We start from the raw sequence: 19335 nt of genomic DNA, 5'->3' as shown, positions 1-19335 counted from the left end.
CTGGGCCGAGACGCGGGTCGTGGCGATTTCGGCAGTTCACATTCCAGGTGTGGAGATCTGGCAGTCTGACTATCTGAGCCCTCAGACCCTGGACCAGGGGGAATGGTCCCTACACCTGGAGGTGTTTCAGATGCTGTGTGCGCTTTGGGGATCCCCGGACGTTGATCTGTTCACATCTCGTCTAAACAACAAGGTAAGACGGTTCACGGCAAGAACACGCGACCCTCTGGCAGACGCGTTGGTAGTGCCTTGGAATCGGTATCGCCTGACTTATGCCCCCCCCTCGATTCAGTTGTTATCCAGGTTCCTTCGCAGGTTGGTCTCAGAACCGAGGTTGGTGATTCTAGTGGCCCCTGCCTGGCCGCGCCTGTCTTGGTACGCGGACATCATGCAACTGGTCGTCGAGCCTCCCTGGTGGCTCCCATTACGAGACGATCTTTCTCAGGGGCCGATCTTCCATCCTGCTTTAGTCGCTGGCTTTAACGACATGGCTGTTGAAAGCCAGGTCATGAGATCGGGGTCTCTCGTCGGCGGTCATTCCTACCCTACTCAAGGCTAGGAAGGCCTCGTCCGGTAAGATCTATTACCGTACCTGGAAGGCTGATTTCGCCTGGTGTGAATCGCAGGGTTTTCATCCTCGCTCCTTTTCGGTGGTGAGTGTGTTAGCCTTCCTGTAATCTGGGGTGGACCAGCGTCTTTACGCTGACCACTATTAAGGGTCCGTTATCTGCGCTGGCCATTCTTTTCCAGCACCCCTTGGTGTCAAATTCTTTGATCCACACCTTTTTTATTCAAGGGGTGCGTCATCTGGCTCCCCCTAGGAGGGCACCCTTGCCTCCTTGGGACCTGAATTTTTGGTTCTGTCCATTTTGCAACATCCTCAATTTGAGAACATCCTCTGCCTGCGCTGTCACGGAACGTCTCCTTTCTGGTGGCGATCACATCTGCTCGCAGAGTGTCGGAGTTGGCGGCCCTGTCTTGCCGCTCCCCCTACCTAGTTGTTCATAGGGATAAGGTGGTCTTGCGACCTCATCAATCTTTCCTTCCAAAGGTGGTGTCCGATTTTCATCTCAACGAGGACATTGTCTTGCCTTCGCTGTGTGCAATTCCTAAGCATCCTAAAGAGTTTGCCTTGAATTCTTTGGATGTAGTCCGGGCGATCAGGGTGTACCTGTCTTCTAATGAATCATTCATAAAAGTCGGATTCTCTTTGTCCTTCCTGAGGGACCTCGGAAGGGTAATGCTGTGTCTGCGGCAACCATTTCTGAATGGATCAGACAGTACAGGCTTATTCGCTTAGGGAACGGGTTCCACCCTTCTGTCCCGGCGCACTCTACCAGAGCGGTGAGTGCGTCTTGGGCCTTCCGCCATCAGGTGTCGGTGTCCCAGGTGTGCAAAGCGGCGACCTGGTCGTCCGTGCACACTTTACCAAATTTTACAAACTTGATGTTTTGGCATCGGCAGATGCCTTTTTTGGCTGCAAAATTCTGAGTGCGGCAGTGCCTTAGGGGAGACATGGCGTTTTCGCCTGTCCCCTCCTGTTGGGGTTTTTTATCCCTTGGTTACTATGCTTTCCTGGGTTTGTTCGCTCGCTTTACCTTTTCTGGTTCAGATAAGGTTCTTTTCTTTGACCTGGGTGCTGTGTTGCCTTTTAGACGGTTACGTTTCCCACCCCTCACATCTACACTGCTTTGGGACATCCCAGTAGTGAAGACTGTAGGAGTGGGTGGCGATTGTCAGAGGACGTAAGAGAAAATAGAATTTTTGTAAGAACTTACCGTAAAATTATTTTCTCTGAGTCCTCTGACAGTTGCCGCCCCGCCCCTCTTTTGGGGTTCCTGGACTATCTACTGCTTGCTACCAAACTGAATTAGGAATTCTGCTAGAAGGGGGCTATTGGACCGGAGGGACAGCCCCCTGTAGGTGTGTCTATGCAGTTTTTTTTTTTTTTTTTTGTTTCGAACAAAATCTTCTGCCTAGCTTACTCCTGTGGATAAGACCAATACCCAGTAGTGAAGACTATGAGTGGGCGGCGACTGTCAGGACTCAGAGAAAATAACTTTACGGTAAGTTCTTACAAAAATTTATATTTTTTCCGAACTTTAAATGTACAAAATATCGGCCGATGCCAATATTTTGGTCACAACGTATTGGCCCTGAAAAAACCATATCGGTCTATCCCTACTGTGGACCTGACTTCTAAAAAGGCCTTGACTGATCTTCCTTTTCAAGGAAATGGCCTGTTTTGGATCTACCCTGGATGACATCATTAAGAGTCTCACGGGGGAGGGGGTACTTTTCTTCTGTAAGCTACTAAGGGCAAGGAACCTCGTAGACGTGGGCCTTCCTTCCCGGCTCATACTCCCCCCCCCCCCCCCCCCCCCCTTTACCCCCCCTCAGGATTGACTGACAAGGGCTCAAAGCCGTTCAGGGCTGCCTGACAAACCTGGTCTGGCAAGCCAAGAGCCCTGGTGCACGACATGTGGGTCTACGAAGTCATTCAGTCCGGCTACAAGATCGAGTTTCGATCTTGTCCACCGGCAAGGTTCTTTCCTTCCAGCGCCTGCCCCTGGACCGCTTGCAGGGCCTGTTTGGGGCAGTACAAGACCTGTTACTGCAAGGGATGATTTTCCCAGTTCCGACTCCAAAAATTTTTTTCGGGGCTTTTAGTCAAACCTGTTCAGTTCCCAGGAAGGGAGGCCAAGTGCGTCCCAATCCTGGACCTCCAAGGCGCTAAACTGCTTTCTTCAGACGCTCAGGATGGATCCTATTCGAATGGTGGTGCCATTCCTGCGTTGGGGATTTCCTCGCCTCTATCGACATCAAGGACATAACAATATGTGCCAGTCACCAGCGTTTTCTCCGCTTTGTTGTGGGAGGGGAGCATTTGTTGTGGGAAATGAGCACTATCAGTTATTGACGTTACCCTTTTGGTTTCGCCTCTGCTCCTTGGGTTTTCACAAAAGTGTTAACCCGGTGCTAGCCTTGTTCCTCTGACTGGGGATTGCGCTACTAGGCTACTTGGACAATCTCCTTCTGCAAGCGGAGTCTCCATCTCCTCTGGTGGAAAACCTAGCGATCACAATGCAAACTCTGCAGTAGCTTGGCTTGATTCTGAATTTTCAGAAGTCTGTTCCGTCCACGAAGATGGGCTATCTGGGCCTAACTCTGCCTTAGCCACAGTGCGCCTTCCTTTGGACAAACTCCAGAAATTCCAGGCTGCAGTTCGATTCCTGCTGTCCAGCAGATGGTCTTCCCTCCGGACTTGCATGCGGGTGCTGGGCCTAATGGTGTCAACCTTTTGAGGCGGTTCAGTTTGCACAGTTCCATACGAGGTCCCTGCAAAGGGAGATTCTGACCAAATGGGACAAGATTCTGCAGTCTCTGGACAATCCGATCCCGCCGAGTCGGGGAACGAAGGAGTCCCTGATATGGTGGCTTTTTTCTTGGGCGCTTCGGCTGGGCACATCCTTCCTCCCTCCCCTTGTATTGGACTGTGGTCACCACGGATGCCAGCCTGGCCTGCTGGGGAGGCCTCCTCAGCCTCAGCATTCTGCTTAGGGGATCTGGGTGCTGGAAGAGTCCAGACTACCGATCAATGTCTTGGAACTCCGAGCAATCAGACTGTCTGGACCATTTTGGCGGATTGTCTTCAGGGTTGTCCAGTGCGCATTCATTCGGACAATGCCATGGGCAGGCTATGTCCATTACCAAGGGGGCACAAGAAGTGTCCTGGTGGCTCTGGAGGTAGCTGGCATTGTAGGGTGGGCAGAACGGTTTGTTGCAGCCCTCTCCACCGTAAACTTTACTGGGGTGGAAAATTGGCAGGCGGATTACCTCAGTCAGCAGGCCTTGGACCAAGGCGAGTGGTCCCTTCATCCGGAGGTGTTTCATCAATTGTGTCTGCGATGGGGCACCCCCAAGGTGGATCTGTTGGCGTGTCTGCTCATCTGGTACAGAGGTTTTTGGCTCGGTCAAGGGATCCTCTGAAGCCACAGATGCGCTGGTGGCCCCGTGGGGTCAGTTTTGTCTGATTTTTATGCCTTCCCTCTCAAGCTTCTGCCAAGACATCTTGGCAGGATTGAGGCAGAAAGGATTGCGGTCGTCTTAGTGGCGGCGGGCTTGATATGCCGATCTGGTGCGGCTGGTCGCTGACGTTCCTTGGAAGCTTCCTCTAAGGGAGGATCTGCTGTCCCAGGGAAGGGAAGGACTGATCTTACATCCTACTTTACAGTCGCTGGCTTTTACGGCTTGGCTGATGAATGCGAGGTGCTGAAGGATAGGGGTTTATCTGAGGTGGGGATTCCTACCCTGTTGAAAGCTAGGAAATCTACTTCTAGGAAGGTCTACCATCGTACGTGGAAGACCTACATTGCGTGGTCTCAATCTCCTGGGGTTCATCCTTGCTCCTTCTCAATGGCTCGGATCTTGACCTTCCTTCATAAGGGAGTTGGACTGAAATTGGCCTGGAGTACCATCAAGTGCCAGGTGTCTGCTTTGGCGGTCTTCTTCCAATTACCTTTGGCCACACACTCCCTGGTGCGTACCTTTTTCTTTGGGCTGTCTGTCGTTGGTTTCTCCAGTACGGCCTCCGTTGCTGCCCTGGGATCTCAATTTGCTTTCGGTTCTCCGGAAGCCTCCCTTTTTAAGAACCTTTTCAGGGAGAATCTGATTGCGCTGTCCAAGAAGGTGGCTTTTTTGGTGGCTATCACCTCGGCGTGCAGGCTGACGGAACTGGCATCCTGTTGTTCACCTTACCTGGTGATTCACAGGTTTAAGGTGCTTCACCCCTAAACATCCGAAGGAAATTGCCTTGGATGTGGTCTGGGCAATTACGGTGTACCTGACGGCTACGGAGTCTTTCAGGAAGTCACTCTCTATTTGTGCTCACGGATCGACCTTGTTCGCTTCCTCTATGACCATTTCCAGATGGATCAGACAGATGGTGATTCAGGCCTTTTCTATTAGGGGTCTGGTTTCTCCTTTCCCTGTCAAGGCGCACTCTACTAGGGCGCTTAGTGTCTCCTGGGCTTTCCGTCATCAGGCATTGGTGATGCAGGTTTACAAGGCGGCCACCTGTTTGTCAGTGCACACTTGACAAAGTTCTATAAAGTCGATGTGTTTTCATCTGCGGATGCTTCTTTTGGCCGCAAGTTTTTGCAGGCTGTTTGAGGACCTGGTCCTCTTTGAGGGTGTAATATTTATATTTTTTTTTTAAGGTGGGCTCCAGTTGGTTTCGTTGAGCTCCTGTTTACCTGGTTGGCTATAGTTTAGCCTTGGGGAATTTTTTCTTTTTCGCTGTTCCCACCTCATGTTTGACACTGCTTTGGGATGTCCCAATGGTTAAGAACAGGGATCCTATAACTACGGCCCTCCAGCTGTTGCGGAATTGCACATCCCATGAGGCATTGTAAAACTCTGACATTCACAGACATGACTAGGCATGATGGGAATTGTAGTTCCTGAACAGCTGGAGGGCCATAGTTTGAGGACCTCTGGTTAAGAATATCAGGAGCTGTCAGTCAAAGAACGAAAGGAAAACTTTTCTCTGATGTTCATTGACACACAGCTTCCACTCCTCGAGTTGTAATTCTTCTGACACTGCTTGTAACGAAGTGCCTATAGCAGAGAGAGGGTATACCTGCTGAGACTGCCCATGGGTGTAGCCAGGATGTTTTTCTGCCTTGTGTCCTACTCCTGTAGGGGGCAGTATACCCCAATGATTAAGAATATCAGGAGCTGTCTGTCAATGAACATCAGAGAAATGGATTTTACGGTAAGTCAAAAATCCCATTATTGTTGGCGAGTGGGAGGGCTTATAAGGGGTTCTCAATGTTGGGATTTTATTATTTGTGGCCAGTGTTCAGTCACCTGAAGGTACCTGCCTGTAACCAAATCCTCTGAATCTAAATACCTGGAAACTTTAATATCCATTCTCGAGTATGGGGCTAGAGTGGGAGGTGGGGCAAATAGTGGCACAAATGCCACTCCTTGATGAATGGTGGGGATAGAAATCTGTGTTAACAAAGGGAGGGTCTAAAAATATGAGCCTGCATACAGAGAAGTCAGAGGTGGGTTAATGTACATGGTGCTCGGAGTGGTGAGATCTGGGGTGGGTAATAGAGTACAGGGGTAAACGCACGCATGCAACACCTAAAGGGTAACTCCACTTTCAATGGGGGGGGGGGGGGAAACAATATAGCGTATACAATTGACACAAATCGTATTGTAATTACATTTTTTTTTTAAAAAAGAAATTACCTTTTTCAATCTGTAGCTGTTGTCATTTTGTGAAAATGCAATCTGGCTTCCTGCAGTGGTTCTGTACACAGAATGTGTACTGACCACACCCCAGAAACCTTTCCTGCTTGTGTAATTGGCTTTACCAATTTTCCTAGAAGTCTGCACTAAGATACAAGTCAGATTTCTGGCATCCCCTTCAGCAAAATAATTTCTTGGTGAGATACTCAATAGGAACACGTCTAAAGGGAAGCAGGCCCAGTAGCTTTCCCCATTAGAGCCCTGCAGATGCAACAGCTAATAATTGTGAAACCACTCCCATTTGACCCGCTCAGCACAGAGAAATAGCGATTTCTTCAGAATAACAAAAGGTAGGAATCTGCAACTAAGTTTGTTAAAATCTTTGTACTTTACATAGATCACCCAGAGGGGCATGTTTTTTTTTTTTTTTTCTCTCAACAAAAGTAGTTGTGCTTTTTAAAGCCGTACAAAAACCTAAAAGCGAACCTCATCATATTGAATTTTACCAATTGGTTTTGATGGTCTCATTATTGTGTTCTTCTTTTTTTTTTTTTTTTTCCAGCTTGCTTTTTTTTTATCTGGTTACTTGGGCAGTAATCCTGTTTTTTTCAAAAGAACTAGCTCTATTCCAGATGTATCAGAACAGTGTTTGTGTGTGTATGTGTGTGTGTGTGTGTGGCAGGCACAGCTTCTCCTCTTAGTCCTTAAAGTGATTGTAAACCCTTACCTTTTAAACTGAATTGGTTGTTTTTACAATAGAAAAAGGCAAAACATTTTGTGTGTAGACTAAAAAAATAAAATGTGTTTTTTTTTTTTTTTTTTTTGATTACATATCCTCTGTTCTCAGCTTCATAAGAGTTGGTGGAGGAGATGCTGCAGCACACTGATTTTCCCAATGAAAGGCTGTGCAGTGTGCAGGGGAGGGTGTGTCAGGATAAGTCTGATTGATGGAGTAGAGCAGGCTGCGTTCCTAGCATAGCTAGGGAACTGACCACGGTGTGTTCTGCTTAGTGTGGTCAGTTTTTAATAGGAAAGTTGAGAAATTGGTTTTAAAAATCCCATTTATTTCCATGTTTCCCTTTTTTATTTATAGCCTACTCTTAATGTTAATCAAAGTTTTTGAAGACTTTCTGAAAGAATCCCACACTTTAACTTTCTTCAATTATGTGCACTGTAAGAATGCTTCGCTGTCTCACACTTAACTGAGCCTACCTATCAAGGAGGAGTCTCAGGAGGCAGAGTCGATACAGGAATTCCTGCTTGCAAAAAGCAAGGTACAGTGGGACTGGGGAGGATAGGACATGTGGTTCTTGAAATTAAAAAGTTAACCAACGGAATGAGCAGAGGAGAAGCTACAAACGATACAGGGAATCGGTGACGTTGTGGAAAGAATGGCCTGCAGGTTAGGCATCACTCAAAACATTTGAGTGTTTGTTGTTTTTTTTTTTTTTTTAAGCTTATATTGGGTGTTCAACCATCCTTATTTTAAATTCTTACAATGCTGTTGATCTAGAGTTGACGCATATGCTGTGATTCTAGATCTTTGACAATTGAAAATAATAGTTGTCATTTTATTTTTTTCTGCAGTTGCTCAGAACAGTGAAAAACTTCAAGACAGCCCATGTGTGTTTGTCCTTTCACCAAGACAAGTCGACCTGATAAAGAATTCAAGGTACTGGTAGTGTTTTTAGCAAGAATTTGTATAGGATACTGAAATTCAAGCTTTACTGTACCCCAGGGCTTGAAATAAGCGGTTGGTTTATTATGATAGAACAGTTTTTCTGCATCTTTTATGTAACTTTGCTCACTAAAATTAGCATACAGTATATATCTGTCGGATTTTATACTGTTCCTAGAATACCTATAGTTGGGGATTATTTTCATTATGATTTTTCATTATTCACTTGGTCACCCCCGATGATAGGCCAAACTTCAGTAAAAATAATCTGAGCCAAGGATTCTTAAGCAAACCAACACTTTCATTGGAACTTTACATAGTTAGTGAGGTTGAAAAAAGACGTCCATCCAGTTCAACCTATGGTGTGTGTGTGTGTGTTTGCGGTTAACCGTACATTGTATATCCATGTATGTTGTGGTCTTTAAGGTGCCCATCTAATAGTTTTTTGAAACTATCAATGCTCCCTGCTGATACCACTGTTTGCGAAAGAGAATTCCACATCCTTACTGCTCTTACAGTGAAGAACCCCCTGTGTATTTTAAGGTTAACCCGCCTTTCCTCTAGTTTTAGTGAGTGACCACGTGTCTTATTGTATTTTCTTTCTCTGAATAGGTTTTTCCATATGCTAGGGTTGCCAGTACAATATTTGTACATTGATATCATATCCCCCCTCAATCGTCTCTTCTTCAGAGAGAATAAGTTCAGTGCTTGTAGTCTTTCCTCATAGCTGATGTCCTCCAGTCCCCTAATTATTTTTGTTGCCCTTCTATGGACTTTCTCCAGTTCCTGCACATCCTTCCTGAGGACCGGTGCCCAGAACTGGACAGCATACTCCAGATGTGGCCCGACCAAAGTCTTGTAGAGAGGGAGAATAATCTCTATTTCTGGAGTGAATCCCCTTTTTTATACATCCCAGTATTCTGTTGGCTTTGCTTGCAGCGGCTTGGCATTGCATGCCACTGCCAAGCCTGTTGTCTACCAGTACCACCAGGTCCTTTTCCATCCTAGACTCACCCAGAGGTTCCCCCCTTAGTGAGTAGCTTGCTTTCTGGCACCCAGGTGCATTAATTTACATTTTTCAACCTTAAACCTCATCTGCCATGTAGCTGCCCATCCCATATGTATAGAAGATATTGGCCTACTTAGTTTAGTATCATCCGCAAATACTGAGATTTTACTCGATATCCCCTCCTCTAGATCATTTTATGAATAAATTAAACAGGATTGGCCCCAGGACAGAACCCTGGGGGACCCCGCTTTCCACACCCGCCCAATCTGAGTACTCCCCATTAATCACCACCCTTTGCAACCTCCCCTGGAGCCAGTTCTCTATCCAGGTACTCGCCTTATGGTCCATACCTTCCTTAGTTTGAACAGTAAGCGTTTGTGGGGAACAGTGTCAAAGGCCTTTACGAAGTCCAGGTACACCACATCCACAGGCTTACCTTTATCTAGGTGGCAGCTCACTTCATCATAGAAATAGAAGGTTAATTGGTTTGGCAAGAACGATTTTTCATGAATCCATATTGATTACTACTAATACCATTTTCATTACTAAAGTCTTGTATGTGGTCCCTTAACATCCCCTCCAAAATCTTGCAGACTACTGATAGGCTGACCGGCGTATAGTTACCCGGGATATATCTCGGCCCCTTTTTTAAATATTGGGACCACGTTGGCTTTTTTCCAATCAGCTGGCACCAAACCCATCTGTAAACTATCCTTAAAGATCAAGAATAATGGTCTGGCAATCACCTGGCTGAGCTCTTTAAGAACCCTCGGGTGCAAGCCATCCGGTCCCGGTGATTTATTTATGTTAAGTTTCTGTAGTTTAGTTCTAAGTCTATCTTCTGTTAGCCATGGCGGTATTTCCTGAGGTGTGTTTAGTTTGGCCTTACAAGCTGGGTTAGTGTTAGCCCCCCAATTCTTTTGTGAAGACTGAAGAGAAGAAATTATTTAACACTACCGCCTTTTCCCTGTCCTCTGTGGCCAAAACTCCCTTATCGTCTTTTATGGGGCCAATGTGTTCTGGCCTCGCTTTCTTACTGTTTATATACTTAAATAATTTCTTGGGGTTCTTTTTACTCTCTCCTGCTATATGTCTCTCGTGTTCTATTTTAGCCACCTTGATTTCATCTTTACATTTCTTATTACGCTCTTTGTAATGCTTGAATGCTGCCAATGACCCCTCAGTCTTGTATTTTTTTTGAAGGCCTTTCCTTTAGCATTAATATGCATTTTTATGTTGGAGTTTAGCCACCCATGGTTTAGTTTTGTTTTAAATTTATTGTCCTTTGGAATGCACTGGTCAATCCCCTTGTTAAGTATGCTCTTGAAGCACTCCCATTTTTCCTCCGTGTTCTTTGTTCCCAGGGTTCTATCCCATTTGATATTTTCTAGCAGAGAGCGCAGTTTTGGGTAATTGGCTCTTTTGAAATTCAGTGTCCTTATGTTGCCCTTGTGTTAACTATAATTAATACTGAAACTAATTGACCTATGGTCACTGTTTCCTAAGTTGTCCCGTATTTCTATATCCGTGAGCAGGTCTGTGTTGTTGGTAATCAGTAGGTCAAGTACCGCATTGTTTCTTGTCGGTGCATTCACCATCTGACCCATGAAATTGTCCTGCAAAACATTTAGGAACTGACGAGCCTTGGCTGAATGCGCGGTTGGCAACAAAGAGAGAGCCGCTCAGGTGTCAGTTCAATGGGTGGTGCTGGTCAGATCCGCCGTCCAAGCTATGAAGAATCCAAAAAAGTAGACCGCACTCAGGAAAGTAAGATGAAAACAATCAAAACTCCTTTATTCTTCTTCGGTGTAGCAGACAGACAGTACAAAGCACATAACAGACGTGCCGGGTTAACGCGTTTCACGAATTAAATCGCTTACTCATAACCATACACTGTGGAGCTGTGGAAGCCGACGTACATTTGTAGGTAAACCAAGGAAGAGGGAGGTGACCGAAGAATGTAATTACTTGCACCTTGAATTGATTAATTGATGAGAAACAAATGTAAGTTCAGCAAGTCCACAGTCCCACAGTGAAAGACAGATAGATACAAAACTCCTTCACCCAGTGGGGGAATGGAGGTATACATACAAACAATATAAAACCATATGTATGACAAATACAAAAAAATATATATGTAAAAATATAAAACAATAGCTGAAAAATCAGGAACCAAAAAATGAATGAAAAACTATTTTTCTTTATCATCAAATGTTTTTGAATGCTTCAAACCCCGGTGGCGTAGACATGATAGAAAAAACAACAAAGTATGTGAAAGATGGTCGTTCGGTGTGTGGAGAGGATCTTTAAAATGTGGATCGTAACTATGTGAAAAGAGTGCGTGAAAAAAGATAAATTGGAATAACATACCAAATATATTTACTGATATTGATCCTAAAATAGGAAAAAAGGCTAAAAATAGAAAATATAAAAATGTGTGAAAAGAGTAAAAGTAAAAAACGCTGGTGAAAAAAAGAGAAAAGAAACCACAGTATTGACAATGGTTGAAAGCACGTAGATCAACATGAATGGAGTAAAGTGGTGATGGTGAAAAGTGTGAAGAAAAAATGAACTCATGAATTCATGAATATAGAAAATAATTATAGTGGTAAACAATCATGAGTGATGAATACAATAGAAATGTGAATTGACATATTAATGAGGACGACTCATATAAAAAATATATATATATATATATATATATATATATATATATATATATATATATATATATATATATATATATATATATATATATATATATATATATATGATGTAAAATATAAATTGTCACGCCTATCAGGGGATGAATACCGAAAAAAAGTTTATAGGTTCCCAATTTTTACAGATGTATCTAAACTGACACCAAGATCGCCATGTATAAATTCACTAATTAAGATGTAATTAATTAATCGGTCAAATACATAATTCAGAGAATACACTCAAAAATAGAGAAATATGTATGCAAAATATCGAAAAACCATTTCATAAAAGTCATTCTATGAACGTATAATCCACTTGTTTGAGTGTATTCATGAATAATGGGACATATAAATATGGTAGAGATCCAGTAAACCTCAATTTGACATGGAGGATCACCATATATAGAAAATATAATAATGTATAAACTGGAATGGCGGCATGGTGTCAAAGAAAAGGAAGACCCCCTCTTCCAATGGTGACTTTGTTATTCAAAAATTCATTAAATGAATATAGACATTATGACTAGTAACCATGATAGGCAATTTAGACAGCTTATTGGCCTTAAATGAATGCAAATTAATTGCAACAAAAAATTGACAATAGAGATAAAGTGACTGGTGCATAAAATGTGTCAAAAAAGGAGGAGGAGGAGCTCGGAGAAGCTCGGAACGAAACTCGAACGGAGCCTCGAAACAGGGGAATAATCATGGCTTGGCATGGGACTTGAAAAGTCTGAAAAAAGGAGACCATGTTATTAAGAGGAAAAAGGAAGTAAAATAAAAAGGAAAAAAGAGAAAAAAGGGGGAACTCTCGAAGCCATATGGAGCTATGTGACAAAATCCTACAAACCAAATCAGATGGCGATCAAAAAACAGAAACAAATGACTCCTGACATATAGCCATGAATAGCTGCGGGATCCATGGCTAAAAGCCAAAAAATTTATTGAAGTATAAATAAAAATAAAAAACCGGAAAAAATTTTCTCCTTTTTATTAAAAACTTCAAAAAATCAAAAAATCAGAAAGACCAGAAATGTATATGCATGAAAAAAATGTATATGTATGAAAAAAGAAGAAAAAGGGGAGAGGGAGACTTACTCATAAAAATGAGTGACGTCCCACTCGAAGTTTAATCCCTGTGGAATGCGAGTTTGAAGCCTAAAAATCCAAGAGACCTCCTTTTTGCATAATATACGGAAAATATCCCCGCCTCTAATAGGTTTAATGATACGCTCTATGACCTGAACCTGTACTAGGGACAAGTCGCCTCCATGGTTATGATTAAAGTGGCGTGCCACATTGGTTGATTTAGATAGTCTAATGTCACTTAGATGTTCCCTGAACCTATCTTTAAGTCTGCGAGTGGTTCTACCCACATATTGTATCAAACAGGCCTTGCAGGTTATAAGATATATGACATATTCTGAATTACAGTTAAAAAACTTTTCTAGATGAAAAGTCCTTTCGCTCACCGAAGACTTAAAGATGTTTCCATGGAGGATATAAGGGCAAGTGACACAATCGGTCATACCACATTTGTAGTTACCTCTACAGTGTAGCCAAGTAGGGGATTGTTTAGGTTTTTTGGAAAGATAAAGGCTGGGTGATAAGACGTTGCCCAAGGTGACAGCTCTTTTGGCAACTATATTGACTCCCTCGTTTAGAATATTGGCACATATGTCATCAGTATTGAGAAGCGGTAAATGTTTCTGAATGATTGTTTTGACTTTGTGAAATTCTAAACTATATGGGAGAGACAACGTGATGGAGGGCATAGGTTTAGAATTTTTTGTGTGGGTAAATGGAGAGCGGTGCTGTCTATGTTTACTACTGGCTTTGGATTTCTGATTAGCAAGTTTATTCGGAGTATTATTTGTGTTGGAACATGGTTGTTTATTTAGGAGATCGGTTCGATCTCTATTAAGAGCCATAACATATGCTCTGTTGATCATCCATTGCGGATATCCTCTAGCAAGGAATCTAGATCGTAAAGAAAGTGATTCTTTTTTAAAATCCGCAATGTTCTTGCATATTCGGCGCAATCTCAAGAACTGCCCAACCGGTATGCCTTTCAGTGTATGCATTGGGTGGCTAGATTTTGCATGTAACAGGCTGTTGCCTGACAATGGTTTCCTATACAGATTGGATACAACTCTGTCACCCGAATGACTCAAGGAAACATCTAAAAATTCGATTTTATCTGGGCTCCTGTGTCCCGTGAATTTTAGGTTAACCGAATTGTTGTTGAGGTACTTCAGAAATGCATTTAATTCAACATCATGATGGCAGACAAAGATCAGATCGTCAATGTATCTAAAGAACAGAGCGATCTGATCTCTGAAGGGATTTCCACCTCCAAAGATGTGGGGTCTCTCCCACCAACCCATGTATAGGTTGGCGAGAGAGGGGGAGAACTTGGCTCCCATCGCTGCCCCACACCTTTGGAGGTAGAAATCCCCATCAAAAGTAAAATAATTGTGTGTTAACAAAAATTGAAGGACTTCAAGAATATACAGTTGTTGATCAGCAGGTAGGTTGGTATTATGTGACAACGTGGTTTTTATAGCTAGTAGAGCCAGATCATGGGGTATTGAGGAATAGAGGCTAGTGACATCACAGGTGATCCATACATAGTGCTCCTTCCAGACAAAATTTTCCATGATATTTAATAGATGTGTGGTATCTTTCAGGAAACCTGGAAGGCTATGTACTAGACCTTGTAGTTGCCCATCCAACCACTCCCCAAGTTTCTCACAAAGGGACCCAATACCTGAAACGATAGGTCTTCCCAAAATTGGGTCTAAACCTTTGTGGACCTTGGGGAGATGGTGGAATATGGGTGTGACAGGGGAAATGGGGACTAATTTTTCAGTGTCTTTGGTAGAAAAAACCCCTAGAGATGCCCCCTTATTAATCAAGATCATGAGTTGTTTTTTAAAAATGTTGGTGGGGTCATTTTTGAGGGATTGATAGGTGCATGTATCCCCTACCTGCCTGAGGGCCTCTTTTTTTATAAATATCGCTATCTAGCACCACAACTGCCCCCCCTTTATCAGCATTTCTGATGACAATAGATGTATCTATGCGCGGTTCCTTCTGCCCAGTCTATATCTGGATAATTAAAGTCCCCCATTATAATGACATTTCCCATCCTTGCTGCCAATCCTATCTGTAAAAGGATGTCCGCCTCCCTCTGGTTGGGGGGCCTATAGAATACGCCCAATATTACCTTCCCCACAGTGCCTTCCCTTTGAAGTTCTACCCATGGTGATTCTGCCTTGTTCATAGCTCCATTATTGTCATCCCTCATATTTACATGTATACTGTTCTTAATATACAGACCCCTCCCCTTTTTTACCTTCTCTATCTCTGCGATAAAGGGAATACCCCTGAATGGTCGCCATCCAGTCATGAGAGCTGTCAAACCAAGTCTAAGTTATTCTCACAAAATCTAAGTCACCCTCAAACATCAGCAGCTCCAGCTCTCCCATCTTCTTAGCCAGGCTTCTGGCATTGGTATACAAGCCTCGTAATTTTTTTTTTTTTTTTGCAAACCAGTGAGTTTATTGGAAAAAATAAAACAAGTTTTACAAAAACATAGAAAATCAACAAGTGACATGCATGTAGATAGTCAGAGCAAAGCACTTCAGTAGGGCATACCAGTTCATATTACTAGCACATAACACATATAAAGTAGAATCAACTAACTGCGGGGATCACAATCATGAGCAGGAGATGTCTCAGCACCCTGTGTCTGGGCTCTGGACCCATCTATCCCATATCTTGGTGAATTTGGCCGGATTTCCCCTGTTCTTGTACATGAGTTTATGGTACGGTAGGACCGCATTGACTTCAGCCTTCCAGGCACCAAAAGTGGGCGGGGAATCCCGCATCCACCGTCCGCATCCACCGTCGGGCAATCGGCTTTCGAGCTATAAACAATGTGGTCTGCAGGAGGATAAGTAGGCTTTTGTCCATGTCCTCGTCTGGGTAAATACCCAGCAGGCACTGTTTGGGGACCAGCTGTACCGGGGAGCCCATCTTGTCATGAAGGAATGTAACAATTTGTTTCCAGTACCCCTGGAGCTGAGGACAACTCCAGAGGAGGTGGAAAAAGGTGCCCACAGCCGACCGGCACATTGGGCAACTGGGTGACACCTCAGGCCTGTATCTCTGGAGGCCGATAGGGGTCAGATATGCTCGGTGTAGAATGAAGAGTTGGGTGAGTCTGTCCGATAGTCTGGGAGACACAGTTTTGCATGACCCTAGGGCAGTGAAGGCGAACCTTGGCACCCCAGATGTTTTGGAACCACATTTCCCATGATGCTCCACTGCACTACATAGTGCGTGAGCATTATGGGAAATGTAGTTCTGAAACATCTGGGGTGCCAAGGTTCGCCATCACTGCCCTAGGGCATCATCCCATTCATTGTCCTCTATAGTCCCTACATCTGTCTCCCAGGGGGTCTTAGCTGCATATGCAATCACTGTGGAGCAGGGAGTGTGAAGTTCAGCATATAGGATAGATATATGTGTTGGGGGTCGGTACTCTTAAGGAATTCAATCATAGAGGGGGTCTCTAAGAGATGGGGAGGGGTCGGGAATTGGGCCCTAAACGCATGTCTGAGCTGGCAGTAACGGAAGAGCATAGAGGCCTGGAGGTCGTAGGTGGAGCTCAGGTCAGCGAATGTGCGCAGAGTCGTCTCATGCAGTAAGTGTGAGAGGAAGTGAATCCCTTTACTACACCAGAGCTCAGGGTCCGGTACGGACACGAACTCCGCCAGGGCCGCGTTGTGCCATAGGGGAGTATGAGTGTGTAGGCAGGGTACTGCATCTTAGTCATAACCACCTCCCAGATCCTGCCATAATGATACAACATAGAGTCAGTCTCGCCCGCAATCTCAGAGCCCCGCACCCCCCGAAGGACAATAGTCAGTGGTTCATCAGTCAGTTGGGACCATCTGGGGCACAGGAGCTGCAGAAAACGGGTCCTATCGGTTTTATCTATGTGGGACAATTGGGCGGCCAGGTAGTAAAGGTTGAAATCCGGCAGGGCTACACCGCCCAGATTCGAGGGATTTTTAAGTTTACGCCAGGCAAGCTTATGTCTACTCTGGCCCCACACAAAGGCTTTAAGAAGGGATTCCATTTGTTTGAAAAATTTTAGTGGCAGGTAGATCGGGGAGTGCCAGAGAATATAGAGTATTTTCGGGAGCAGAACCATTTTAATAAGATTCACTCTCCCCATAACACCTAGGGGGAGCTTTGCCCAAATTTGGGTTTTGGCTTTGATCAGGTCATAAATGGGTTGGACGTTGTCCCGTATGTAGTCACTGGGGTCCGTCGTGACCATGACTCCCAGATACTTAATCCTCGACACCCGCTGTAGGGGCAAGGGTGAGGGGGACCGAGGCGGGGAGGAATGATCAAGAGGCAGGATCTGGGACTTGTCCCAGTTCATCTGCAGGCCGGAGTATCTGCCAAAGCGTTCTATGAATTGCAAGGCCGTGGTAAGAGAAGCGTCTGAGTCCGCCAAGTACAGTAACGTGTCGTCGGCATAAATGCTAAGCTTTTCGGTCAGGGATCCCACACGCAGTCCCTCAATACCAGGGTGGTTACGGATAGCAATGGCTAGTGGTTCGGCCGCCAAGGCGTATAGTAAAGGAGAGAGTGGGCAGCCCTGCCTCGTCCCCCTGGTGAGCGGGAACGATTCAGAGGTCCTGCCATTTGCAAGGATCTTGGCGGCCGGAGCACTATACATCAAACGGATCCACTTAATGAACCGCGGGCCAAACCCGAACCTCTCAAGGCATGCCCAGAGAAAGCTCCATTCCACAGAATCAAAAGCTTTGGCCGTGTCCAATGTCACCACAACCCTGCTTCCCGAGTTCTCATGCCTAGCTTGCAAGTTCATATGCAATCTGCGAAGATTAAAAGATGTGTTTTTGCCGGGCATAAAGCCTGTCTGATCTCCATGTATCAGAGACAAGATGACCCGATTCAAGCGGATTGAAATCATTTTCGCGAGCACTTTAACGTCCACCTGAAGGAGGGAGATCGGGAGGTACGATTCCGGGAATCGGGGGTCCTTGCCGGCTTAGGAATCAGCACGATCATTGCCTCCTTCATGGACGCGGGCAACCTATCTTCCTCAAAGATGACATTGAACAACCTCAGTAGCTGCGGCAGGAGAAGTTCAGAGAAATGGACATAGAACTCGATGGGAAGTCCATCCGTGCCTGGGGACTTAGACCTGGGGAACCTGGACACGGCCTCAGCAATCTCGTCTTCCGTTATCGGAGCCTCTCACTCAGATACCTGGTCATCAGTAAGCCTAGGGAACTCAACCTCATCAAGTAGCAAATGCATGTCCGTGAGGTCGCTAGGGGCTCGAGACGTGTATAAATCCGCAAAGAATGAACGGAACCTGTCCGCTACCACCCCGGGGTCAGTCACCAAGCCACCCGTTTCCGTCTGAAGTGAAATAACAACTGGGGGCCTGTCCTCACAGTGAACCAGATAAGCTTGTAGTTTCCCGGCCCTCTCACCATGCTCAAAGATCTTCTGGCGTTGGGAAAAACATCCTGTTATTAGCCTGTTCGAGCTCAATTTGAGCAACCGCCCTCGTCAGTGCCCTAAGACGGGAGGCCCCAGCACTGGAGGGAGTAGCTATAAAGGCAGCCTCCGCCCCCCGAAGGTCGGCTACCGCACTGTCGTGTGCCGCCGCCGATCCAGCCCTAAAGGCCTTAATTTGGGAAATCAGGGTAGTGCGGGCGTGAAGCTTAAAGGCCTCCCATACCGCCAAGGGAGACGCCGTATCCACATTGTCACTAAAGTAGCGTTCCCACTGGGCGTCGAGCGATGCCTCTGCCGGCAATGGCGACAGCCAAAGCAGGCGCAAACGCCAGGCCGGTGGCGACCTGTCGTGCGGCAGCCCGATCGACACCCAGTAGGGGCAGTGGTCCGACAAGGATCTGGGGAGGAACCCCACCGACCTCAGTCTGGGAAGTAAAGTTTTAGAGAGTAAAATCAAATCGATACGAGACATTGAATGGTGGGTAGTGAAGCAAGAGTATTCCCGTCTGGTTGGGTACCTGATCCTCCACGTGTCCACCAGGCCCACACTCTCCAAGCGTGCGAACCGGGTGGAGGTGGGGGTCCCACTCGCGTGGGGAGTCGCCTGCATCCTATCAACGCTCGGGTCCATCACGGTATTGAAGTCCCCGAGCCAAACCGCAGGAGTTCCTGGGTTTTGAGCCATACAAGTCAATCCCTCCGTAATCACAGCCATTGCAAACGGTGGAGGCACATAAGCCAATATCAGCCAAGGTTCTCCAAATATCAGCACAGACAAAAAAATAAATCTTCCCTGAGAGTCAATCCGAGATCCCTGGAGCTGGAAGTGGACATGTTTGGATACCAACACCGCCACCCCCCGGGAGTGGGAGGTGTGGGCAGAGTGATATACCCAACCTATCCAGGGACGCTTAAGGGATAGGTGCATGCGTCCCTCCAAATGTGTCTCCACCAGAATCAGTATGTCAGGCCTATGTTTTTTTCAAGATGGCAAAGGCCGCAGAGCGTTTCACCCTATCTCACAGGCCTCTGACGTTCCACGTCATTAATTTAACAGTAGCCATCAGGGGGCAGTTTGAATAGGTTGCCAAGTGCGCACAGGGATCTCG

The 19335-nt window shown here is 45.5% G+C and overlaps 1 protein-coding gene across 1 annotated transcript in view; it reads left to right on the top strand.

Annotated features, from left to right (window-relative positions):
* PIAS4 (protein inhibitor of activated STAT 4) overlaps nucleotides 1–19335 on the top strand; it is a 192701-nt gene that overhangs the window by 25547 nt on the left and 147819 nt on the right. Inside the window, exon 3 of the mRNA XM_082270879.1 lies at nucleotides 7849–7933. Within this exon, the coding sequence (XP_082127005.1) occupies nucleotides 7849–7933 (85 nt within the window). The remainder of the gene's footprint in view (nucleotides 1–7848; nucleotides 7934–19335) is intronic.

This window comes from Pelophylax lessonae (assembly GCF_965119305.1).
Source record: "Pelophylax lessonae genome assembly, chromosome: 1".
NCBI lineage: Eukaryota > Metazoa > Chordata > Amphibia > Anura > Ranidae > Pelophylax > Pelophylax lessonae.
Note: the sequence above shows the minus strand (reverse complement) of the source record. Positions and strands in the feature narration are given on the sequence as shown.